Source organism: Pelophylax lessonae (genome assembly GCF_965119305.1).
Source record: "Pelophylax lessonae genome assembly, chromosome: 4".
NCBI classification, from domain to species: Eukaryota; Metazoa; Chordata; class Amphibia; order Anura; family Ranidae; genus Pelophylax; species Pelophylax lessonae.
In genome coordinates, this window is record NC_138771.1 from 191,355,992 (window position 1) to 191,382,765 (window position 26,774).

General features: G+C 40.3%; 1 protein-coding gene across 3 annotated transcripts in view; it reads right to left on the minus strand.

Moving 5' to 3' along the window:
- Positions 1–26,774, minus strand: part of RELN (reelin) — a 782,434-nt gene that overhangs the window by 212,411 nt on the left and 543,249 nt on the right. For all 3 annotated transcript variants that reach the window (XM_082254411.1, XM_082254410.1, XM_082254409.1), the window contains 4 exons: positions 25,295–25,487; positions 22,655–22,767; positions 15,862–15,999; positions 5,943–6,129 (listed from right to left, as the gene is read on the minus strand). In XM_082254411.1, the coding sequence (XP_082110537.1) occupies positions 5,943–6,129; positions 15,862–15,999; positions 22,655–22,767; positions 25,295–25,487 (631 nt within the window). The remainder of the gene's footprint in view (positions 1–5,942; positions 6,130–15,861; positions 16,000–22,654; positions 22,768–25,294; positions 25,488–26,774) is intronic.

Sequence of the window (26,774 nt, forward strand, 5' to 3'; positions counted from 1 at the left end):
GTCACTGTTTCGCATTGTAAAATTCCTTTATCGATCCGGGCCGCCGTCATATGACGTCGGCCCGTTCTAGCTGCCAGTGCGCGCCCCCGGCGGCGCGGAGCGGCGCGATCAGGGATGAGGCTCATCCCTCGGACATAGCCCATCCCTGATCAAGGTAAACAGCCAATATAAATTGGCTGTTTACCACGTGATCGGCTGTGTCAATCACAGCCGATCACATGAGCGGCTCCAGCGCGAGCCGCTCGTTCCTTCCTTAACCACTTGCCGACTGCGCACAGTATATTTACTGTGGCAGTCAGCCCCGGCCATTACATTTCTTGCAATAGAAATAAAAATGATCAATTTTTTTTTTAAAAAAACAGTGTAAAAATCAAAAATAATAAATAAAATAAATAGTAAAAAAAACAAAAAACAAAAAAATTAAAGCGCCCTGTCCCGGCGAGCTCGCGCGCAGAAGCGAACGCATACGGAAACCCCGCCCACATATGTAAACAGTGTTCAAACTACACATGTGAGGTATCATCACAATCGTTAGAGCAAGAGCAATAATTTGAGCCCTAGACCTCCTCTGTACCTCTAAGATAGCAACCTGTAGAAATTTTTAAATTGTCGCCTATGGGGATTTTTAAGTACCAAAGTTTGTCACCGTTCTGTGAGCGTGCGCAATTTTGAAGCATGACATGTTGGGTATCTATTTACTCGGCGTAACATTATCTTTCACATTATGGAAAACAATTGGGCTAACTTTACTGGTTTCTTTTTTTTAATTCAAAAAAGTGAATTTTTTCCCAAAAAATTGCGTTTGGAAAACCGCTGCGCAAATACGGTGTGATAAAAAATATTGCAATAATCTCCATTTTATTCTCTAGGGTCTCTGCTAAAAAAAATATATAATGTTTTGGGGTTCTAAGTAGTTTTCTAGCAAAAACAACTGATTTTAGCTTGTAAACACCAAATGTCAAAAATAGGCCTAGGCAAGTGGCTAGGATGCATGATGTTGCTCCTTGGATGTTAGGCCCCTCTATATGGCTAGGCTGTGAAAAAGTCTCACACATGTGGTATTGCCATACTCAGGAGGAGTGGCAGAATGTATTTTGGGGTGTCATTTTTGCTATGTACATGCTATGTGTTAGGAATATCCTATAAATTGACAACTTTGTGTAAAAAAAAAAAAGTTTTTATTTTTTTCCCACATTTTCCAAAAACTTGTGGAAAAAAATGACATGTTCAAAGGACCCATAATGCCTCATAGAATATACGTTGGAGTGTTTGCTTTCCAAAATGGGGTCATTTTGTGGACTTTTCCATTGTATTGGTGCTCTAGGGCCTTGAAAAGTGTGATAGGTAGTAAGAAAGTTTTATGTGTATTTATGCTCCTAAAACGCCTTATGGTGCTACTTGGACGTGGAGTTTCTTTTTGTGGCCAGGCTGTGTAAAAGTCTCACACATGTGGTATCACCATACTCAGAAGGAGTAGCAGAATGAATTTTGGGGTGTCATTTTTGCTGTGTACATGCTATGTGTTAGAAATAGCTTATAAATTGACAACGTTTTGGGAAAAAAAAAGAAAAAAAAATGTTTTTCTTCATTTTCCCAAGAATTGTGGGAAAAAATTATAACTTCAAAAAACTCACCATGCCTCTTACTAAATACCTTGGACTGTCTACTTTACAAAAAGGGGTCATTTGGGGGTATTTGTACTGTCCTGACATTTCAGGGCCTCAAGAAAGGAGATAGGCCATCAGTACATCTGGTGTGATCAATTTTCAGTAATTGGTACCATAGCTTCTAGACTCAATAACTTTCACACAGACTAAATAATATACACTAATTTGGGTTAATTTTACCAGAGATATGTAGCAGTATAAATTTTGGCCCAAATGTATGAAGAAAAATTAATTTTTTGCAAAATGTTATAATAGAAACTAAAAAAAGTGGTTTTTTTTTTGCAAAATTTTTGCTCTTTTTTTGCTTATATCACGAAAAAAAAAAAACCCCAGTTGTGATCAAATACCACCAAAAGAAAGCTCTATTTGTGTGAAAAAAATGATAAAAATTTTGTTTGGTTACAGTGTAGCATGACTGAGCAATTGTCATTCAAAGTGTAAGAGTGCTGAAAGCTGAAAATTGGTCTGGACAGGAAGGTGGTCTAACTGCTCTGTATGGAAGCGGTTAACAAAGACAAAGTCCAAGCATCTGCCACTGAGGTGAAATTCCTGGGAATGATGTGGACTGAGCCACAGAAGAAAATTTTGGTTTTGCAAATTATTCAGGGACTGCTGCCCCCTATACCAAAATGGAGGCACATAAATTCAATGGAGTTGTGGGATTCTGGAGATCGTTCATCCCACATCTTGGACTGATTCTGAGGAACTTTATTCAATGTTACCAGAAAAAAAGAGTTCTCATGGGGTTCAAAGTAGCAGATTGCATTCTTTGCTGCTAAAGAAGCCATTTTGGAGCATCAAGGATTGGGACCAGGAGTAATATTTAAGCTGAATGTAGTGGAGCAGGATGGTACAATAAGAAAGGATGGTGGGAAATGCCCATCAGATTTTGGTCCAATCAACTGACAGAGGCACAGAACAGATACACACCCCTCGAGAAGTAACCGTTTGTTGCACTACAACATGTAGAGACAATTACAGGATAGGACCCAGTTACAATCCATACTGCATTGCCAATAGCCAGATGGGTGAAAAATAATTGGCTGACCACTAGGGTAACTGCAGTTTAAAACCAGACACTGATATAATTGAAGCGGCGCATTCAAGAAAGAGGGGGTATTGCACCTGGGGATGTTAGAGACATTTCAAAGCAGTTGACAGCTTTTGTCAATTTAACCAGCACCCAACCAGAAGAAGAAATTCCTGTGCTGTAACCATCCCCCATTTAAGAAGCACCACCCTTTAAGTCTCTGTCAGACGACATGAATGAGTCAGCATGGTTCACTGACTGATTAGCCATAGTCACCTCATCCGGGCATCAGTGGACAGCACCATCCTCCATCCCAAGTACAGATACAGTCCTGCAGGAGACTAGAATCTGAAGGTGCAGTGAGTATGCAGAGTTGAAAGCTGTAGCAATGACTCTTTAGGAGGATTCTTCTTCCCATGTCACTATCTACACTAACAGCTGGGCGGTTTTTAAAGGACTGACAACATGGATGCCCATGTGGAAGTCCAATAACTGAATGATTAATGGAAAGATGGTGTGCGGAGGCAAGGAAGTCTGGGACTACATCTGGAAAAAAACTCACTCTTGCACCATAAAAGTGGGACATGTTCCAATAGCCCCAGACTTTTGAGAACTATAGACTAAGGCAGACAAAATTGCCTAGATGAACTTTGTCAACTGGGCCCACAAGCAATCTAGACATATGGGGCAGAAAGGGACATATGATTGGGCACCGCAGAGATGATTGCCTATATCCATGGACATGATAAAGGCTGTAATAGGGAACTGTACAGTGTGGAAATAAATACAACAAATGCCATTGCAAAAGTACTCCTCCAGGTTGATAAGGAGGGCAAAAGGCCTGCAGAGAATTGACTTCATCAGTCCCCTGCCCTGGGGAAACAATGGACTGAGGTATTGTTGCAATGCAGTGCACATCTATTCAGGACTTTTGCTTGTTCATCCTTGCAAACATGCAGATCAAGCAGCAATGCTTCAACTGCTCCAGAAACTCGCTGTTGCTTTTGGCTATCCCAAACAGGTTCAAAGCTATAGAAGCTCATACTTCACTGGATCAAAAGTACAGCAGTGGGCCAAAGATTCCGGAGTGTACTGGGTGTGCCATGTCCCATTCAATCCACAGGCAGCTGGTTTGATTTAAAGATAAAGATAAAGATATTGAAGGACCAGATATTGTTATTACCAATCTTGAACATCTATTGCCTGCCTTGGTAGAAGTCTTTCCTATACTATACAAGTCTGTCACAAAGCAGCATTACTGGTTTACTGCTCATGCAAAAACATGCCCAAAAAAACAAATAGTAAAAAGAAGCTTGGTAACAGAGAATAAAAACACTGTATCCTGCATGATATATGTTTATAATTTAAAATATAAAGAGCTTAAAGACTAATAAGGGTAAATATCTCATTTCTGCATCAAAATCCTTAAGTTGATTGTGAAAACATTCCCCTTTCTGTCTGGCAGTCACCAAACATTCCCAGAAACATTAGCTATAAGGGGTATGTTGAGGTATACCTCATAAATTCCAATAACATAGAGGCTCATACAATGTGCCAGTTTTCCCAACAATAAATCTGTTGTTGTCTATGCACATTCCTTGCTGCAGCATATTGTACTGAATAGATAAGTGTCCATTTAAGAAGGTATGAAGTGGTCACATTCTATTCCAGATCCCTTCAGGGTAAAGTTTTACAAAATATGCCACTGCATGTTTGGTTGATACAGCTGGGACCTAATGTTTTGGCAGAGTATAAGTTTTACTGGCCCCACATGAAAGGTACTCAGAGGTTTTGTTATGTATGAGGTTCCAGGATCAGACAGAACTGTCTTTTAGAAGTGACATCTTTGTGGTCTGAAAATCTGCGCAGAGCAAAACAACCTTTATGCTCAATTAATGCTGGCATAAATTGTGCAAAAATGCCATAACAGTGCTAATACATCTAAAGTAATATATTTACAAAACAGTATGCATAGAAATCATTACATTCAAACACTGTTGCTAACCTGTCAATGATGTAAACACATGTGCTTGTTTGCATTGTTTAAAAACACCTGAATTTGTGAATTCACTTCAGTATTTTCAGACTAAGCGTCGGTTCACACTACGGCGATCCGACTTAGGGGGCGACCTGTGAAGTCGCGTGCACCGCGACTTCGGCACGACTTGCACGGGCTTCATAAAATTAATGTCTATGCAAGTAGCTCCAGGTCGCCCCGAAGTAGTACAGGACCCTTTTTCTAAATCGGAGCGACTTGTGTCGATCCTATTAGAACCGGTCCTGTACTACACTATGGGACGCGACGGTGCGTGACTTGTCAGGCTGACCAAGTCGCCTGACAAGTCGTACCAGTGTGAATGGACACTTAAAGTATAACTAGAGGCAATTTTTTTTTTTTTTTTAGTTCTGGATAGAGTGGAGATGGATTAGAACACCTATTAGGATTTTATTGCTGTCTGTGCCCCCATTAGGGAGATTTACCCTCTCGATTTGTCCTGTTTACCATTATCATTAAAAGTGAAAGTAAAAGAAAATCTCAAAACTTGGGTTGTCCCCAGAAACGTAGATCTTCCAATGGGGACATTAGTTCTGCTGACCTGGGGGGGTTGTCTCTAAGGGATTCCCCTAATTTGCAGAAATTTACTCTCATCTCCTGTTTTGCCTATGTGATAGGAAGTGAAGGTAAATCTCCTCAATGGAAACAGATGTAAAAAGAAAAAAACTCGTAAGGGTTATAACCTTCCCTTACTCTATCTAAAATAAAAATGTCTGTAGTTCTACATATAGTATGTAATCATATATGACACCTTGAGGTCACAGTGGTACTTACAGTGCTATTTGCATTTTGCATACTTACTTTCCGAAAGAACGTTCCTCCTGCATGCGATTAGTATGTTATAGCTAATCACAAGATTGGGAACCACTATGATTAGTTTCCAGTCTTCAATGGGGATGGAAGTTGCCAGTGACAGCTGAGACTGAGAGGCAACAGTTGCACAAAGTATTGATTGGGGCTCTGAAAGGAAGGTTATTTATTAATGTATCCTCCGCTTGGGGCATTCTGCAGGGGAATGTTAATTTACAGACTGCTGGCGAGAAGGGGTTAAAGTAAGCTAACCGTGACCCATCACTGTTTACATTGATGTAAACAGTCATGGGTGATGACATTAGATTAGTCACAATTGTATATAAACATATAAATATCTTCTAAAAAATGCTTGTTTCAATAGTCAGAAATATCATACCTTCGAGAAGTATAGTGATGAACCTGAAGAAATTATTCCGCATCCTTGCTCAGGTTTTACAATTTCTCCTCCAACTACCTCCTGCCAATATGTTTCCAAGCCATTCAGCCCTTCAAAGTCGGACATTACAGTGGAAGGAAGTGGATTTTCAGGTAGACATTGAGAACCCTGGTATCCAGAATCACACCTGCAAGTATGGCACAATGACTTTGGAATCTTGCTTCAAATAATGCAGTAATATACAACCCCTGGCAAAAAAGTGTGGAATCACCACTCTTGGAAAATGTTAATTCAATTGTTTAATTGTGTAGAAAAAGACTAATCACAGACATGGATCAAAACTATTTTCATTTCACATTCCAACCTTCTGGCTTTAAGAAACACTTCAAAAAAATAAAAAATAAAGTAAAATGCAGTTAATTGCAACTGTTTTTGCAGATCAAGCAAAGTAAAAAAATATGGAATCACTCAATTCTGAGGAAAATATTATGGAATCATAAAAAAAAAAAAAAAAAAAAAACCACTACAGTACACCACTAATACTTTGTTGCACCACCTCTGGCTTTTATAACAGCTTGAACTTTCTGAGGCATGGATTTAACTATTGACAAACAGTATTCTTCATCAATCTGGCTCCAACTTTCTCTTATTGCAGTTGCCAGATTAGCTTTGCAGGTTGGAGCCTTTTCATGGAACATTTTCTTTTATTTCCACCATAGATTTTCAGTTGGATTGAGGTTCGGACTATTTGTAGGCCATGCCTTTAACATTATATGTCTTTCTTGTCTTTATTGAAGGAAAGTTTTCACTGCTTTTGCCCCCTATGGAAAGATGCATTATCATCCTGAAAACCAAAGTAATCATTACCAAACATCCTTTCAATTGATAGAATAAGAAAAGTGTCCAAAATCTCAATATAAAATCGGTCATTTTTTTGAAAATTTAATGACTGTCATCTCCTCCGTACCTTTACCTTACATGCAAACTCATATCATCAATGATTGTGGAAATTTGCATGTTTTCATACATTTCATTGGAACAGCGCCAAACAAAAGTTTCAGCATCATCACACTGCCCAATGTAGATTCGTGATTCATCACTGAATATCACTTCCATCCAGTCATCCACAGTCCATGATTGACAGTCATCCACTGTAACCTTGTTTTTTTTTGATTAGGTGAATGATGGTTTTTGTTTGGCTTTTCTGTATGTAAATCCTATTTCCTTTAGACAATGTCTTTCAGTTAGTTCACAGACATTGACTCCAGTTTGAGACCATTTGTTCCTCATTTGTTTTGTTGTGCATTTTCAAGGGATATTGCTTTAAGTTTTCTATCTTGACACTTTGATGTCTTCATTGGTCTACCAATACGCTTACCTTTACCAACCTTCCCATTTGATTTGTACTTAGTCCAGATTTTAGACACAGCTGACTGGGAACAACTAACATATTTTGCAAAATTCTGTGATGATTTACCTTCTTATAGAAGTTTTATAATACTCTCCTTTGTTTCAACTGACATCTCTGGTGTTGGAGCCATGATTCATGTCAATCAGATTGGTGCAAAAGCTATCCAAGGTGTGCAAGCACTCTTTTTTAACTGCAGACGAATTAGCAGATGTAATCTGATGCAGATGTTTGTTGTAGAACTGTAAAGTACATGGTGATTACAAAATATTTTCCTCAGAATTGAATGATTCCATATTTTTTTCCTCTGCTTGATCTGCAAAAACAGTTTTCTTTCTTTTTTTAAGTGTTTCCTAAACCCAGACGGTTGGAATGTTAAATGAAATAGTTTAGAGGCATGTCTGTGATTAGCTTTTTTTTCTACACAATTAAACAATTTAATGAACATTTTCCAAGACTGGTGATTCCATACTTTTTGCAAGGGGTTGCAGAACAATTATTTCACAAACAAGCATATATATATAAAAACATTGTGGAATAGCCATAGCATGGGTTGCCAGAAACCTATTATCCAGAATCCTCAGAAATGTATGAAAAAGATGAATAAGGGTTTTTCTATAACAATGATCACCAACAGCCTTATTCAATTACAGTTGGTCAACTGCTGGAATGAAGGCTCACAACATTTACTTGATGTATGTTCTGCCTCACAATAAAAGAGACAGACTTGCTAACTGATCTGCCCGGTAACTGACAAAATATTCATATTCTCACCAATTTCAGTATTAGGCTTCATTCACATTTGTTCAGGACTGGCCAGAACAGCGTATTTCTGTGGCAGGTATGGCAAGAGGTTTGCAATCAGCTGCAGATGCTCAGCCTGTATAAACCAATGATAGGGCTTACAGTGATTACCTGGGTTTAGGGACAGATAAGTGGATCTTTATGAAAAATGCCTGCACACAGGACCACTCACCTGTCCCTAACTGCATGTATTTGCTCCTTGTGCAAATACATTCAAATAACCATGGACATTGTCAGTCTGTTATGGATTTGTAGTCTTTGGCCTTGTTCACACGGGGCATATGCATCAGTACTGCATATGAGGTCCCTGTATACCTGCATGGGGATGCCCAGGTGTTTCCGTGCATCCCCATGCAGGCTGTCCCTTAGCTGTCAATTGGGAGGCAGTAGCTGCACAGACACAGCCGCTGCTCCTAATGTGACATCTCTGCAGGTACATGGCTCTGAACGCACCCGTGATGAGGCTATTTTGGTGTATTTTTGATGAGTCTGAGAAAGGATATATATTTGAGTGAGGCCATGTGCTTGCTCTCTTGCCTCAGGCCCTCCTGGCCTGGAGACGTGCTGCTGAAGTGAGCGCTGCAAGTAGGCCCGGAAGCCTGTCTGGGGCCTATTAATCCTGAGTTGGTCCTTAGGCTGTCTTGCCCGGCGTGGAAGGAGCCAAGCCAAATTAAGAAGATCCATGGGAGGACCCTTGCTGGAAAGAGCAAGGATGAAGGGCCTGGTGAGGATGCACCTACATCCAAAACGTGCTTACAGTGTTGCCGGGTCGGCTTAAAGGTTCTGGCACTGTTAAGCTGTACTTTTTTCTGGATATAAGGAGTCTGTAGGTGATCTGCTGCTGGTATCTTAGACCCCTAACCCTCTCTCCTACTACCTTTTTTCAAGTTCTACATTAAAGCATTAAAAAGATCAAAAGTGACTGGCACCCAATTTTTGTTCAAAACTCCCTATTATAGCCATGGACTCAGCCCTGGGGTTAATGCTAGCTCACTCCCTGTCTCTGGAGGTGATACCCTGCCTTCAGAAGGCCCAGAAGGGCACTACAACTGTATATACTGTAGCACTTTGTTTTCCCGGCAGCACATTTAAAGTCTGCAATGTATATGTAGGCTTGATGTATTCTCATATGGATGGTGCTTCCAGGAAAAGATAATTGGTGTACTTTATGATATGTTAGATTCTGCCATTTAATACAGTATATAGTGTTGATGTATGTTTACTTGTGTTTGTGTGTGTACAGTGCCACAGTTCCCCCTTATTCATTCAGGCACCCTTGGTTAGACAGCCTCCCACAGGAGGCTGTCTTTGGGAAATAGACGTATGAGTGCTGCCCGCATTGCTGCAGAGGTTGAAGGGGTGGGAGGTCAGCCTGTCAGTGTTCAGACCATACGCCGCACACTGCATCAAATTGGTCTGCATGGCTGTTGTCCCAGATGGAAGCCTCTTCTAAAGTTGATGCACAAGAAAGCCTGCAAACAGTTTGCTGAAGACAAGCAGACTAAGGACATGGATTACTGGAACCATGTCCTGTGGTCTGATGAGACCAAGATAAACTTATTTCGTTCAGATGGTGTCAAGCGTGTGTGGCGGCAACCAGGTGTAGATTACAAAGACAAGTGTGTCTTGTCTACAGTCAAGCATGGTGGTGGGAGTATCATGGTCTGGGGCTGCATGAGTGCTGCCGGCACTGGGGAGCTACAGTTCATTGAGGAAACCATGAATGCCAACATATACTATGACATACTGAAGAGGGGAATGATCCCCTCCCTGTGGAGACTGGGCCGCAGGGCAGTATTCCAACATGATAGACCCCAAACACACCTCCAAGACGACCACTGCCTTGCTAAGGAGATGAGGGTAAAGGTGATGGAATGGCCAAGCATGTCTCCAGACCTAAATCCTATTGAGAATCTGTGGGGCATCCTCAAATGGAAGATGGAGGAGCACAAAGTCTCTAACATCCACCAGCTCCGTGATGTCATCATAGAGGAGTGGAAGAGGACTCCAGTGGCAGCCTGTGAAGCTCTGGTAAACTCCATGCCCAAGAGGGTTAAGGCAGTGCTGGAAAATAATGGTGGCTACACAAAATATTGACACTTTAGGCCCAATTTGGACATTTTGACGTAGGGGTGTACTCACTTTTGTTGCCAGTGGTTTAGACATTAATGGCTGTGTGTTGAGTTATTTTGAGGGGACAGCAAATTTAAACTGTTATACAAGCTGTACACTCACTACTTTACATTGTAGCAAAGTGTCATTTCTTCAGTGTTGTCACATGAAAAGATATAATAAAATATTTACAAAAATGTGAGGGGTGTACTCAGTTTTGTGAGATACTGTGTGTGTGTGTGTGTGTGTATATACATATATATATATATATATATATATATATATATATATATATATATATATATGTATATATTTTTTTTTTTAGAAAAGACTCTGGAGAATAAAATGGGGGACATTGCAATATTTTTTGTCACACGGTATTTGCGCAGCAGTCTTTCAAAAGCTATTTTTTTGGGAAAAAATGTACTTCACTGAATTTAAAAAACTAAACAGTAAAGTTAGCCTAATTTTTTTGTATATTGTGAAAAGATGATGTTACAGTAAATAGATACCTAACATGTTAAGGTTTAAAATTGCGCACACTCGTGGAATGGCGACAAACTATGGTATTTAAAAATCTCCATAGGCAACACTTTAAAAAATGTTTAACAGTTACCTATTTAGAGTTACAGATAAAAACAGAAGAGGACAGGCGTCACTCAGTAACAAGCAAAGTTTATTGCACAAAGAGACATAACACACTTACATAGAGATTAGGTTTCTCCTGATGGCTTCTCTACCCCTGCATGGCATGGCGCTTTTTCCTGTCAGCCGGAAGCGCCATGCCGTGCAGGGGTAGAGAAGCCATCAGGAGAAACCCAATCTCTATGTAAGTGTGCTATGTCTCTTTGTGCAATAAACTTTGCTTGTTACTGAGTGGCGCCTGTCCTCTTCTGTTTTTATGTGTGCCAGCGGGATTTTGGCTTTTGCCTGCCTCCAGCGCTGCCCTCGGAATCAACATTGGATTTATGCACTTCTCTCCACCTCTTTCATATCCCAGTACGGTTCCCACTGGTCGGCACAAGCGCCCAACACACCTCCCTGTTTTTTTTTTAAAGTTACAGAGGGGGTCTTTTGCAAGAATTATTGCTCTCGCTCTAACAATCATGGCGATACCTCACGTGTGATTTGAACACCTTTTACATTTGCGGGCGCAACTTACGTATGCGTTTTTTTTTTGCTGCGTGAGCACACAGGGACAGGGGTGCTTTAAAAAAAAAAATTCCTATTCATTTAATTTTCACATTTTTTTTTTCACTGTTCCTTTAAAAAAAAAATTAAAATCTGATCACTTTTATTGCTCTCACAAGGAACAAGAACATCCTTTGCGACAGTAATAGGCAGTGACAGGTACTCTTTATGGAGAGATCAGGGGTCCAAAAGACCCCAAACCCCTCCACTGTACTTAAGAGTATTCAAAACGCCAAAATCTGCATTTTTGAATACTGTCACTTTTTTAAAATTGGCGCCATAGGCAGCGGAGTAAACCGGAAGTGACATTTTGACGTTGCTTCTGAGTTACTTCAACTGAGACCCGATCAAAGCTGAATCTGACTTTGTTCTGGACTCTGACCAGTCGGTGGACGTGCTGGCTGGTCGCTCGGGTCTCCTGGTGGGATGGGAGACCCAGGCAGAGCGGTGGAAGGTGACAGGAGAAGGTATCCCACTCCCTGGGATAACGGCCGAGCGGCTGTTGAGCCGCATTGGTTGTTATCATTAGAAAGCCGACTGCCCACTCTAAAAAAAGACTACTGGGGTGCTGCCTCTAGCTGCAGGCATCACCCCGGTACAACCACTTCTTCAAGCCGACGTACAGGTACGTCGGTTTGCGGGAAGTGGTTAAGGAACCTTTTTCCTTTTACTGACCACCCACATAAGGAAGAGTTATTCCTCCTACTTAAAGCAATTGTTAGTTTAAATTAAAAAGGTTCTATATTATGCATGATACAGTTTTTATGCTTGATAAATGAGCTTCTTTTTAGTGTTTCTTTTTTTCTGCATGTTGTTGGATAATCAGTAAATCAGTAATGCTGCTCTGTGATAGACTGATAGTTTAGGAAAGGCTTCTGCCAAAGGGAGGCAATATATATATAAAACAATATATGTTGTAGCTTAGATTCAGTGTTGCATACCTAAGATAAAAAGAGTGTGCAATTATGTTTTTTTTTTTAGTTTGTTGAGGGGGCCCATTAAAAGTTTGCTATGAGGCCCAAAATGAGTTGCTCTCTTGAATACCTCTCCTAGCAAAATTAGCTTTCTTTTATGAGGAACATTGCGAACAAATTAAATGTATTATCAAGTCAAACACTATAGTTTCAATTAAACACTGGCAATAACTTGGGAAGCATAATTTACCTACTGATTGGCTTTAATTGTCCTACTTCCATAAATCTTATTCAGCTGGCTGTCCTGAAAACTAAGCTGCTAATCTGCCCATCTACTGAAGGGCCCTTATTTGACACAGGTGGATATATATTTTACATTTTATGTAAGATCTGCTTCACATTTTCATGGAAACCTGCACTTAAATTAATATGCAAGATGCCTTTTCTGAACTTCAGTTCTGAAAGTTCTAGAAGCCTAGCCTTCATGCTGACTCCGATGGCTTCAACACTTTTTTAAACTTCTTGCAAAACTAGCCTGAAACAAAAACTGCAGACCTGGATTTCTGATTTTCTTTTGAGTTCTATTTCTGCAAGATTGCTCAGGATCCGTGACCCAAAGAGTATTAAAGGCTAAATTCCCCATTTGGAGCATGTTACACGTTATACCTGCATTTTGGGTGTAATAAATAACATGCTCCAGCACCAGTCCTCGCACCCCTCCTTCCCTGTGACAGCTGGTGGGGATTATTCTCCCCCATGCCCACATTTAAAAATGTGGCCAAACAGCTGTGTCATTCATTCAAAGGAATCTGGAATTTGTGAATGAGAAAACTACAAGTCCCATCTTCCACCATGGCAGACAGCTTGTAGTTCTCAATGGACTGCAAGGGTGCGGATAAGCACCCTCATAGTCCACTGACATGTCATCTAGCTTTCTAACAGAAAGCCTGTACAGAGATAAAACAAAAGGATATGTTTGCAGGAGCTCAACACTGCACCCACGATCCACTGATTGCAGGTGCAATGCTCTGCAGGCTCCTGCGCAAGAAATAATTAATGTACATTTTTTTGCCTGCAAAAATATGTGCATTTATAATTTCTTGCAAAAAGGTGAACGTATCCTTTAAAGACAATGATTAACTTTAATACTTAAGGAATAGTATTCAAAGTTACTAAAAAAATACTTCTGAAGACCCTAACTTCATAGGAAGCCTGTATAGTACAACCCATTAGCAGCAGTTCATGCCATTTTCATCAGCAGGCTTGACTGTAGAATGAATTGACAAAATAAATAAGGCTAAACAACTCACAAATCACCCCATTTTCATTGGGTAATTCATTCATTCATTTCACTGTTTATCTTCAAAATGTTAACTTGGATTTTTTTTTTTTTTTACCAACAAATTTACTGGCTGCTAACACTGTAAAATTTTGATTCTCAGTACTAATAAATACAGTGGTGATCGAAAGTTTGGGCACCCCAGGTAAAAATTTGTATTAATGTGCATAAAGAAGCCAAGGAAAGATGGAAAAATCTCCAAAAGGCATCAAATTACAGATTAGACATTCTTATAATATGTCAACAAAAGTTAGATTTTATTTCCATCATTTACACTTTCAAAAAAACAGAAAACAAAAAAATGGCGTCTGCAAAAGTTTGGGCACCCTGCAGAGTTAATATCTTGTACTGCCCCCTTTGGCAAGTATCACAGCTTGTAAACGCTTTTTGTAGCCAGCCAATAGTCTTTCAATTCTTGTTTGAGGTATCTTTGCCCATTCTTCCTTACAAAAGTCTTCCAGTTCTTTGAGATTTCTGGGCTGTCTGTCACGCACTGCTCTTTTAAGGTCTATCCATAGATTTTCAATTATGTTGAGGTCAGGAGATTGTGAAGGTCATGGCAAAACCTTCAGTTTACGCCTCTTGATGTAAACCCCCGTGGATTTCGAGGTGTGTTTAGGATCTTTATCCATTTGTAGAAGCCATCCTCTCTTTAACTTCAACTTTTTCACAGATGGCATCAAGTTACCATGCAAAATTTTCTGAAATTTTATTGAATCCAATTTTCCTTCTACTCGTGAGATGTTCCCTGTGCCACTGGCTGCAATACAAGCCCAAAGCATGATTGATCCACCCCCATGCTTAACAGTTGGACTGAGGTTCTTTTCAATAAATTCTGTGCCCCTTCTTCTCCAAACGTACCTTTGCTCATTCCGGCCAAAAAGTTTGATTTTAAACTCATCGTTCCACAGAACTTGTTTCCAAAATGCATCAGGCTTGCCTATATGTTCATTTGCAAAGTTCAAACGCTGTTTTTTGTGGTGAGGACGTAGAAGAGGTTTTCTTCTGATGACTCTTCCATGAAGACCATATTTGTACAAGTATCTCTTTATAGTGGAATAGTGTACCACAACTCCAGTGTCTGTTAGATCTTTCTGGAGGGATCGTGCAGTCAAACGTGGGTTTTGAATTGTTTTTCTCACAATCCTGCAAGCTGTTCTGCCTGATATTTTTCTTGGTCTTCCAGATCTTGCTTTAACTTCCACTGTTCCTGATGACTGCCATTTCTTAATTACATTCCAAACAGAGGATATTGGCATCTGAAAACGCTTTGCTATCTTCTTATAGCCTTCTCCAGCTTTGTGAGCGTCAACTATTTTCAGTTTTCTAGACAACTGCTTAGAAGATCCCATGGTGCTGATTGTTGGGGCAAGGTCAGATGAGTCTGGGCATTTAAAACCTTTGAGATTGACATCACCTGGTCTTCCCAGACGATGATTGAGAACAATCCATGACACTGGCAGGTCTCAGCCTTGCAAAGGGGGCAGTGCATGCTATAAATTCTGAAGGGTGCCCAAACTTTTGCAGACGCCATTTTCTTGTTTTCTGTAATTTTGAAAGTGTCAATGATGGAAATAAAATCTAACTTTTGTTGACATATTATAAAAATGTCTAATGTGTAATTTGATGCCTTTTGGAGATTTTTCCATCTTTCCTTGGCTTCTTTATGCACATTAATACAAAATTTTACCCGGGGTGCCCAAACTTTCAATCCCCACTGTATGTACAAAAGTGTACTGCCAATACAGACAAATAAAAAGTGCAAGAAAACTGTGATACACTCAATCTAGTAAAAATGTGCAACACAACGTACAACATACAGGTTATGGTTATCTCTAGATTGAGTGTATCACTTTTTGCACTGTTTATTTGTCTGTATTAACGCCACATTTTTGTACACAAATTTATCAGTTTGATTAGGAGACTAAAGCTGAATACACACTATACAATGTTCTTTAGATTTTTTTCCTTTAGATTTACCAAAACCATGTCATATGAGATAAAACCTAAACACTTTCAATTTGTATGCAATCAGCCAGGCCCTTACATTACATAGTTGAAGGTAAATCTAAAGGAAATCAAACAACAAAAGTTGTATAGTGTGTATCCAGCTTTACGTGTTCTTTCAATTGGTTGTCTTCACGCCTTTACCTGCATATCCCGTGATCACACCAGCCATGCCCACTGCACATGTTTGGACACTGCTGTCCAATGTAAATATTGTCCAAAGCCCACTCATCTTCAGTTGTGTAATATCTTTGGCTCCAGCGGAAGCGGGTTGCACTAGACCTTCAGACAAAAGTCAAATTTAAGAATTGTAAACAAATTATATGTATTGTATAATGAAAACAATGTTATACAACAGTTTGCATAAAATATTGTAATGCATGTAGTCCTTCCAGAATACAAAGCTGTGCACAATAATAACACTGCAGAATACCTCACTTTTAAAGTGTAAATTATGCACCAGTAGGAACTGGAATACGTTTCTTAATATTATATTAAAGGACCACTGTATTTTTAACTGCTTTTCACTATTCCATCCTCTGTAACTCCCTTGTATGTTAAGTGCAATGAGGGTACTGGCAGTCCTTCCATACTGGACCCGGTCCACATTGGGCCAGGTGCCACTTGAAAATAAAGATATATGGCGCTCAAGGTAACTTTCACATAAAAGAGCAGTAAAAACATAAATTACATAATGTTTATATAGGTATATATAGATAGACTTTTGTTTATAGTCCATAGGTCAATGGGTAGGTGAGTCCATGAAGGGAGATGAATGTGCTTCAGATGGATGTAAACAATTACATGCAGCAGAGGTAGGCTCTTCACAGGAGTGAAGTTAACTCTGTAGATCAAGGTGACAAAGAAGGACAAGAAGAGTGCCTCTAAGTGCAGTAATTTAATAATGGATAAAAGCGCAAATGTACACTCCCATCAGGTAATGGATTAAAGGCTTGTCAGTGCGGTGTATGATGGTTCAGTGATCTGAGGATCCAACACTGGAGCCAGGATGGTGGTTGGCGGTGAAGAGAGTGCCTGCATTCTAGGTCTTCCAGATCGGCTGATCGTAACCAGCCTGGACCACAGCGTAACAGTGCGTGACACTTAAAAAAGGAGTGCGCATGCCCAGTAGGGCTGTTGCACATGCTTTGAAATGCGTTGTGTTCCCCCTTGCCCGCTGGTGACAAAGAAGGACAAGAAGAGTTCCTCTAAGTGCAGTAATTTAATAATGGATAAAAGCACAAATGTACACTCCCATTAGGTAATGGATTAAAGGCTTGTCAGTGCGGTGTATGATGGTTCCATGATCTGAGGATCCAACGCTGGAGCCGGGATGGTGGTTGGCGGTGAAGAGAGTGCCTGCATTCTAGGTCTTCTGGATCGGCTGACCGTAACCAGCCTGGACCACAGTGTAACAGCGCATGACATCACCAGCGGGCACTGACAAGCCTTTAATCCATTACCTAATGTGAGTGTACATTTGTGCTTTTATCCATTATTAAATTACTGCACTTAGAGGCACTCTTCTTGTCCTTCTTTGTCACATTGGGTCAGGTGGGAACTGCCTATGGCTCTCCAACCTACCCAGAGCTCAGATTGTCTCCTGGGGCTCTTGGATATCTCCTTCCCATAGCGTCATGCAGAGCATCCTGCGCTGGATGCCAAGGGGCACTTAGCAGCTTCTCCCAAAGCAGTTAGAGGTTGTGGGCATGCTGGGGGCATGGGCAGCCTCTCCTCTCCTTGCACAGATGGCCGCTTCATTTTGGCTGATCCTGCTGCTGAACACGCGCAGAAGGAGCAGAGATAGCTGCCCTGAAAGTTTTCCATCTCCAGCTGTGCAGTAAGTGGCTGATGAGAGGCTTCCCCAGCAGGTTCCGCCCATCTGTCCCACTCCAGGGGCCCTGCCCTATCTTATACACTGTACACAAATAGATAGCTGGGGAACTTCCCTTGCATCAAAATCTGAGCTAGATACCCTTCACTAACTGTCCTTACTCACTACAATATATTGTCACTGACTGACTTGCTACTACATACTGCTCACTGATTGGCCAGCCACTTTATACTGTCCTATCCTGCCACGACATACTGCTTATTGACCACCCTGCCACTACACACTGCTCACTGACCACCCTGCCACTACATGCTGCTCACTGACTGCCCTAATGCTACATACTGTTTACTGACTGCTCCACTACATGTTGCTTAATGAGTGCCCCGCCACTACAACTGCTCACTGACTGCCCTAAAACAACATAATGCTCACTAACTGTCCTACTACTAAATACTGCAGACTGACCACCATCCCACTACATACTGCCCTTCTCTGCCACTACATACTGCTCACTGACTGCCCTGCTGTCCCATGATGCTCACTGATTGCCCTACTACTACATACTGCTCACTGACTGCCTTACCACCACATACTGCTCCCTGTCCTGCCACTACATATTGCTCACTGACTGCCCTGCCAATACAGACTGCCCTACCACTACATACTGCTCACTAACTGCCCTGCCACTACATACTGCCCTACTTTGCCACTACTTACTGCTCACTAACTGCCCTGTCACTACATACTGCCCTACAGTGAAACTACATACAGTCACTGGCTGACCTGCCACTACATACTGCTCACTGACTGCCTGCCACTACATGCTGCTCAATGACTGCCTTGCCACTACATACTGCTCATTGACTGCCCTACCACTACATACTGCTTACTGACTGCCTTGCAATTAAATACTGCCTTACCCTGCCAATACATACCACTCACTGACTTCCCTGCCACTACATGCTGCACACTGACTGCCTTGCCACTACCTGCTGCTCAATGATCACCCTGCCATTACATACTGCTCACTGATTGCCCTGCCACTACATACTGCTGCTCACTGATTACCCTGCTACTACACACTATTCAATGACTGTCCTTCCACTACATACTGCTCCAAAAATGCTCTGCAAGAACATACTGCTCACTGATCGTCCTGCTACAACATACTGCCCTACCCTGCCGCAACATACTTCTCATTGACTGCTCTACCACTACATACTGCTCATTGACTGTCCTGCCATTACATACTGCTCACTGACCACCTTGCCACTATATACTGCTCACTGACTAGCCTGCCACAACATAGTGCTCACTGGCTTCCTTACCTCTATATACTGCTCAGTGACTTCCATACCGCTATATACGGCTCACTGACTTCCAGGCCACTATCCACTGCTCACTGACTGTCCTGTCACTACATACTGCTTACTGACTACCCTGTCACTATGTATTGGTCACTGGCTGCCATACCACTACATAATGCTTACTGCCCTGGGCTTTCCTACTGTTACATACCATGTACTCCACAGCTCTGCACTGTCCCTTGATTTCTAAAGACAGCTCTATGTGTATATATGTTTCACAAAGATAAACACATCTGTATAGATTAAGACTTAAAACGTTATTGATGCAAAATGGATTCTATTCCTCTCAATCTTCATAGAATAAAAAAATGAAAAGATGGCGATTACTAAAAAAAGAGTAACTGAATTTCCCTTTTAGATTTACATACAGGGCATCTAATCTGTTGTTTTTTGCTGCTCTTAGGTGGTAAGTGTTGTTAAGTGATGTAAAAAAATGAGACAAAGATGAATCGTTTTAGAACTTTTTCCATCTTTAACGTGACCTATAAACTGTACAACTCAGTTGAGCAACTAACTGAAATCTTTTAGGTGGAGGGAAGAAAAAATATAAACCTAACATGTAATGGTTGCATAAGTGTGCACACCCTTAAACTAATGCTTTGTTGAAGCACCCTCTGATTTTTAAACAGCACTCAGTCTTTTTGGGTATGAGTGTATCAACATGGCACATCTTGACTTGGCAATATTTGCCCACTCTTCTTTTCAAAAACCTTCCCAATCTGTCAGATTGTGAGGGCATCTCCTGTGCACAGCCCTCTTCAGATCACTCCACAGAGTTTCAATCGGATTCAGGTCTGAACTCTGTCTGGGCCATTCTCAAACTTTAATCTTCTTCTGGTGAAGCCATTCCTTTGTTGATTTGGATATATGCCACTGCACTTGAGAAAGGAGCACACACGCCCTGTGAGGCTACTGCGCACGCTCGGAATTGTGTTGTGCGATTGACTGCTGGATCTCTCATGCTGGGCTCCCCTGTCTTTCGGCGCCGGATGTACTGAGGAGCAGGGGCCCTTCTGAAGCCACTGGCCATCCTACCAAATGGTCCCTCGGCTCACTAGGAGTCTCCCTGAGAAACAGAACACCTTCCTGAACCTGCCGGCCATCCTACTATCTGGTCTCTTGGCCCTCCAGGCATCTCCCTTGTTCACCATCCCCTTAACCACCTCTTGGAGCCACAACATCCAGCCGTGGACCCCTGTGTTCCTGCAGACCCCCTAACAGATGAGCAATTTTATACAGTTTTAAATGTGAGCAGTTTTCCTGTACCTGCCTTACCCTTTTAATTAAACTGATAACACTTAGAGGCGCTCATTTTTTTTTTTTTCCACTTTCAGAGCTGACTTCTCTCTGCAGCTGAGCTGGCCATGAGTGTCATCTATTTCAGCCCTCAACTACACCAGACTAATGACTATACATGAACTGCATACCCCTTGATGCTATATAGGTATGTGTGATGCACCAACTCCTATCCTGCTTGTTCCTGTGGATATATGCTTTGGGTCATTGTCATGCTGTAAGATGAAGTTGTCAGGACTGGGCTCGCAGCAGCTCTCTTCTCTGTGCTCAGGCTGCTCAGCTGTCGGTTAATTAATTGTCAGCACTCAATGTTTCCTCAGTGGCTCACCTGGTTATCATTATCTGCTCATCAGTCCCACCTACAGACAGCCCCTTCTGGCTGACGTATCTTCTGGTTCCTGATCCTGTACCTCTGCATCAGACTACGCTGATTTCTGGTTTCCTGATCCCTGGCTTGTTTAAGTTCCCGTTTTGACTTCCGACCCTTGGATTATGTTTTAACCACATTTACTGTTCTGTACTCATTTTTACCATTACATTAAAGGTGTCATTTTACTGCATTTTCTGTCTCAGTCTGATTCATGTTTTCTGAAAGAAGTTCCTGTTCATGATCAGCTTCCTTGCAGAAGCCTGAAGGTTTTGTACCAATATTGACTGGTATTTGGAACTGTTCCTAATTCTCTCTACCTTGATTAAGGCACCTGTTTCAGTTGAAGAAAAACAGCCCCAAAGCATGATACTGCCACCACCATGCTTCACTGTGGGTATGGTGATCTTTTGGTGATGTTCAGTGTTGTTTTTGCGCCCAACATTTCTTTTGGAATTATGGACAAAAAGTTCAACCTTGGTTTTATCAGACCATAACACATTTTCCCACATGCTTTTGGGAGACTTCAGATGTGTTTTTGCAAAATTTAGCTGGGATTGGATATTTTTCTTTGTAAGAAAAGACTTCCACCCTGCCACTCTACCTCAAAGCCCAGACATATGAAGAATACAGGAGATTGTTATCACATGTACCACACAGCCAGTACTTGCCAGATATCCCTGCAGCTCCTTTAATATTGCTGTAGGCCTCTTGGAAGCCTCCCTGACCAGTTTTGTTTTCTTCTCGTCTTATCATCAATTTTGGAGGGACGTCCAGTTCTTGGTAATGTCACTGTTGTGCCATATTTTCTCCACTTGATGATGACTGTCTTTACTGTTTTCCAAGGTATATCTAATGTCTTGGAAATTCTTTTGTACCGTTCTCCTGACTGATACCTTTTAACAATGAGATCCCTCTGATGCTTTGGAAGCTCTCTGCGGACCATGGCTTTTGCTGTAGGATGTGACTAAAAAAATGTCAGGAAAGACCTACTAGAACAGCTGAACGTTATTTGGGGTTAATCAGAGGCACTTGATGGCAAATGATGGCAGGTGTGTACTGACTCCTATTTAACATGAGTTTGAATGTGATTGCTTAATTCTGAACACAGCTACATCCCCAGTTATAAGAGGGTGTGCACACCTATGTAACCACGTTATTTTAGTTTTTTTTATTTTTACTCCCCCCCCCCCCCTAAAAGATTTCAGTTTGTTTTTCAATTGAGTTGTACAGTTTAAAGGTCACATAAAGGTGGAAAAAGTTCTGAAATTATTTATCTTTGTCTCATTTCTTTACATCACATAAACCTGACATTTTAACAGGAATGTGTAGATGTTTTATATCATATATATATATATATATATATATATATATATATATATATATATATATATATACAGTATATATATACAGTATATATATATATATATATATTTTTTTTCTTTAGCCGAGACCCTAGAGAATAAAATGGTGATTGTTGCAATATTTTATGTCACACTGTATTTCAAATGTAATTTTTTTGAATATATGAATATACAGTATATATGAACAAACACGCATTTAATACAGGGTGCATATGGATTCCAAGAGAATTCTGGGTTTTATAAAGAAAAAGCCCAACAGAAGTCTTTTTTCTGTTTGTCTCTAATTAAAGCCTTATATAGAGTGTAAGCAGGGAGAGGGCATGATGGGATCAGTCACTGCAATGATTCAATTAATTTGTGTGTGTAAAATTCTGTAAGAGCTACTGTAAACAGCTTTTTATAACAAAGAAGTTAGAGAGACACCAGAACACATCTGAAAAGAACTCTGCTTACTTGATGCATATGACAAAATAAAATATTTATATGCAATAGTCATTATTTACCAGACAAAAAATATTCATAAAAAAAAAAAAAAAGAATACTTGAAAGAAGAAAATTAAAGAGCTAAAAGTAGTTAAACTGATACAGTAAGTTATGCAAATAGGGGAGTGGATTTGTACTAATGAGAGTAAATACAAAAGAAAAAAGGATAAAAAATGTACAGTTAGTAAAATAAACTAGTAAATGTTGCTCATTATGGCAAACTTACCAGGTCTTTTGTGGTAGAGGCAATGTGATCCTTCTCCAGTGAGTGAACTCTCTTGAATGATAGATGCTTGCAGAGGTGAACTCCTGGCAACTTGGCATACTTGGAAGACATTCCTAAGAAGGAATGTCAAATGTTAAAAAAAAAATATCAACTATAATATTTCTTTTTCCTTTCTTCACACCTTTTACCCCTGTTGGATAGATATTAAAAGGCTAAAAATAGCCTCTATGATTCTGACCCCTTTTGGCTAGCGCTCTGACTCCCTTGTATCTTATCTGGTATTATTTGAAACTGTGATTTGAAGTTACACCTCCTGAAAACAAAACATTTAAAGAGTAACTCCACTTTTGTCAAGAAAAAAAAAAAAAACATTCCCCTCTGGGTGAACTGTGTACATTACATGGATTTAACAAACCTTGTTGCAGATTCCTACCTTTTGTTATTCTGAAGAAATCATTGTGTGTTTGTCTGTGTCCATGTGGGAAAGTGGATCTAATGGGAGTGGATTCATAATTATCAATCATCTGCTTCAAATGCAGAGCTCCAATAAAAATAGCTGCTGGGCCTGCATCCCTATAGACGTAATTTCTTTTTGGGAGTATCTCACCAAAAATTACATTTTTTTGCAGGGGATGCCTGAAATCTGACTTGTATCTTAGGCAGACTTCTGGGAAATCACACAAGCAGGAAATTATGTTTCTGGGGTGTGGTCAGTACACATTCTGTGTACAGAACAGCTCCAGGTAGCCATATTGCATTGCAATTCACAGAAAATTACAGAGCTGCAGATTGAAAAGGAAAGGTAATTTTTAATGACATTCAATTACAATATGACTTGTGTCACAATTGTATGCACTATATATTTTTTTCCTTATTTGCTACTTTTTTTTCCCACGAAAGTGGAGTTACCCTTTAAGGATTCAGGATGTGATAAAAACAATAACGCTTCTTTATGTTTTTAATGTATTATATGTATGGTGTAGCAATACACATATTTTTGCCACATGGCTAATGCTACTGCTTTTCAATGCTTTCCATCGCTTGTTTACAAGTTTAAGCATTTGACAGATTTTATTTAGCCTGTAAATGTGGATTCATTGAAAAACCCAGCACAGCTCTTTTCCCGGTCACGTTAAATTATAATCATCATTATTACCAAAATTCACAAGGGACCATATTTCAAGGACAGAGCTCACCACAAAAAGAGAAAACACAGCTCTTAGCTTTTAATGCTGCCATCCAAATATTGTCACTGATTGAGTGTGAACCATTATTAAGATGTAAGCAACATCAAAACCTCTTTGGCTGAAAATGTTCTTTGCTGGTCAATTTGTTCCCAAAAACTCATTTGTGTTCATTATTATCCTTTTATCAAGAAAACACCTGGTGGTGGGGCAAAAAGTAATTAAGTGGCAGGCTTTCTAATCAGCACTAAGTCATCAGGACCAATTTGAGATAACGCAAACACAATGGGACAAAGCATGCAGATTCCTCTCCTTTGTATAGAGAGTATACTATTAAACAAATCCTTGCTGTAATTCTTTTTTTAAAGTTAAAAAAGAGGTCTGTCACTAAGTTAAAATAATAGATCACCTAAAAATATAACACAGGTGTTTACATATCTTTATGTTTCTATGGATTATAATTTTTCATTTAAAATAGTCTTTAGCCCTGTACACATGGGCCGAATGCCAGGCAACATCGGCCAGTTCAATAAAAACTGGATGACATTTTTACATAAATAAATAGAATCTGATCATTGTAAGCACCCCTGCCAGTGTTAAAAGGTTTGTCTTATCCCTGTAACTCATACATCTGCAAGACAGCTTGCTCTTTTGAACACCAGACTAATGAAAATAGAAGAAAGAAATATTACAAAAGTAAACTTCTTTCAAATAAAGGAAAACGTGAAAAGGGAAACTAATGCAGCTGCCACATCAAAGGATTTTGTGGGTTTTTCATTTAGGTAGTAAAGTAATGCATGTTTTCAGTTATTTTTCTCCTGTCTATAGTAGAGATGAAGAGCTTCACTTCACTACGCTTCAGCTTTCTAAAAAAGAAATTGTAACAGAACTCTGAGAGAATGTCTCTTTCAAGGTGTATTCATATCAGATTGGCAACCTCATTAGGCATGTATGCTACCTGTACTAAGGTCTTGAAAATTATATTTTGTGAGATGTTAGAGATGATTAAATTACTAATGATACAAGTCTGTAAAACAAGGATGCACATTGTTCTCAACCATATGAACACATAAAATGATTAGATAATTCTGATGTATATAAAGTAGGAGCTTAAACAAGGTAAGAAAATTAAAACTCAAAAGATTGAAATCCAATCTTAGACGTAGTAAGAAAAACTTAGCAAATTATGTGAACACTCCACATATTGGCTTTGATATCTTTAAATATACCCACCCATTTTCCTGATTGTTATATGGTTGGATTCGTTAGACCCAGACATGAAGCTATGAACTAGGCTCAAGTGATTAGACTAAACATGGTGACATTGTTAATAGTGCATCAGAATCCATAGAGCAACAAAAATAGAGAACCAAATAAAATCTTTGTTTTTTGGGACTGTATGCATGTTCCTCTGGAACATATGGTAAATTCGACATGCTACAGTAAATAGTCATACCTCTTGCACTAAGTGCCAAGTGAGTCCATGGTTAGTTGAATACTCCAACATCACTTGATTGTCCATATGTGGTGTAAACCGCTCACCACATCCCATTACCAAGTTAAACTGTATCATATAAGATGCTCCAATCTGCATGGACTGGGTTTCCACATAACGGGTACTTGAGGATTGCTTTGAGTCTCCTGTGAAACTGATAATACAATATAAATACATTAAAATGGAGCATCATAAATAAACACAGAAGATTGAGACTGAAGAATACAGTGTAAATTTATAGAATTTTAATTCTACGTACAAATATAAGAGAAGCAACTGCACATGCAATTCTACCTCTTTGACAAGTCAGTCTACCTGGAGTTAAAACATTACTCTCACTAATTACAAATGTATAGGGGCACATCTTTTTGGCACCAAAGTAACGATTCTTCACGCAGCTCTCCTTATGGGGTTCTGCACTTATGACTCTCATTTCAGTATTCCTCCTTGGTTTACCTAAAAATACTTTTACATTTAGATTATGATTACCTAATTTTTACGATTTTAGAAAATTTTAACTTTTAGGGTTTGTTGGAAGTCCAAATTTACATATTTATTTAAAACTACACTGTGGTGCTGCATACATATTGAGCTGTAAGAAAAGCTGCTATGCTGTGTTTTTTACTAAGTCAGAGTTGTATGGGAAATATGCATCATGTTTATTTTAAATACAGATTAAATATAAATAGTAAAAAAGAGCTAAAAATAGCAGTTTAACCCTTTTCCTCCCAGGTCTGTATGGCGTACGGTCCTACAAAACTGCCTGCAGCTGGCCAGTTCCGTACGCCATACGGACCTCATTTCTCCCTCTCCTATAAGCTTATGGTCACTTCAATGACCATGAACTTATAACAGAATTGTTCAGCAGACTCTGCTGAACAATTCTATAACCCTGATCAGCGGATTACAAACAGAGTTATTAACCTAAAATGTGACTGCCCTCCCATGCTGCTGCTTCCCTGTCCCCAGCCTCCCCACCCCCCTCCCCGCACCCTATCACCTAAAACTGTTCCCCCCACTTCTGTTTCTATCCACTTCATCCCCCCAGCACTGATTCCCCACACCCGATCTGACCCCCCTGCAAACCCGATCTCCTGCAGCCACCTTTAGAAGCCGGAATCCCTCCTTCGCCACTCCCGATTGCTTCAGGTGCTGCTGGGGCTTGGAGGGTATCACAATATGTCCCCCCTGCCTGTTCAATCGCCCCCTCGTACTGGCCCCCACAACCCTGATCCATCCCTGCTCTGGTGGCATCCCTCCCTTCCCACCACCTGCAGCGGCTGACTGGCACTCTGTCCAGTGAGCTGTCAGTCTGAGAGCAGGGGTTGGGGGGGGGGGGGTTTGTGCTGGTGCTTGGGAGGGCTTGGTAAACTACCGATGGCTCTTATGTCCACTGGCAGCTGATCATAGTAAACCGAGTCTCTATACAGACTCCTTATTT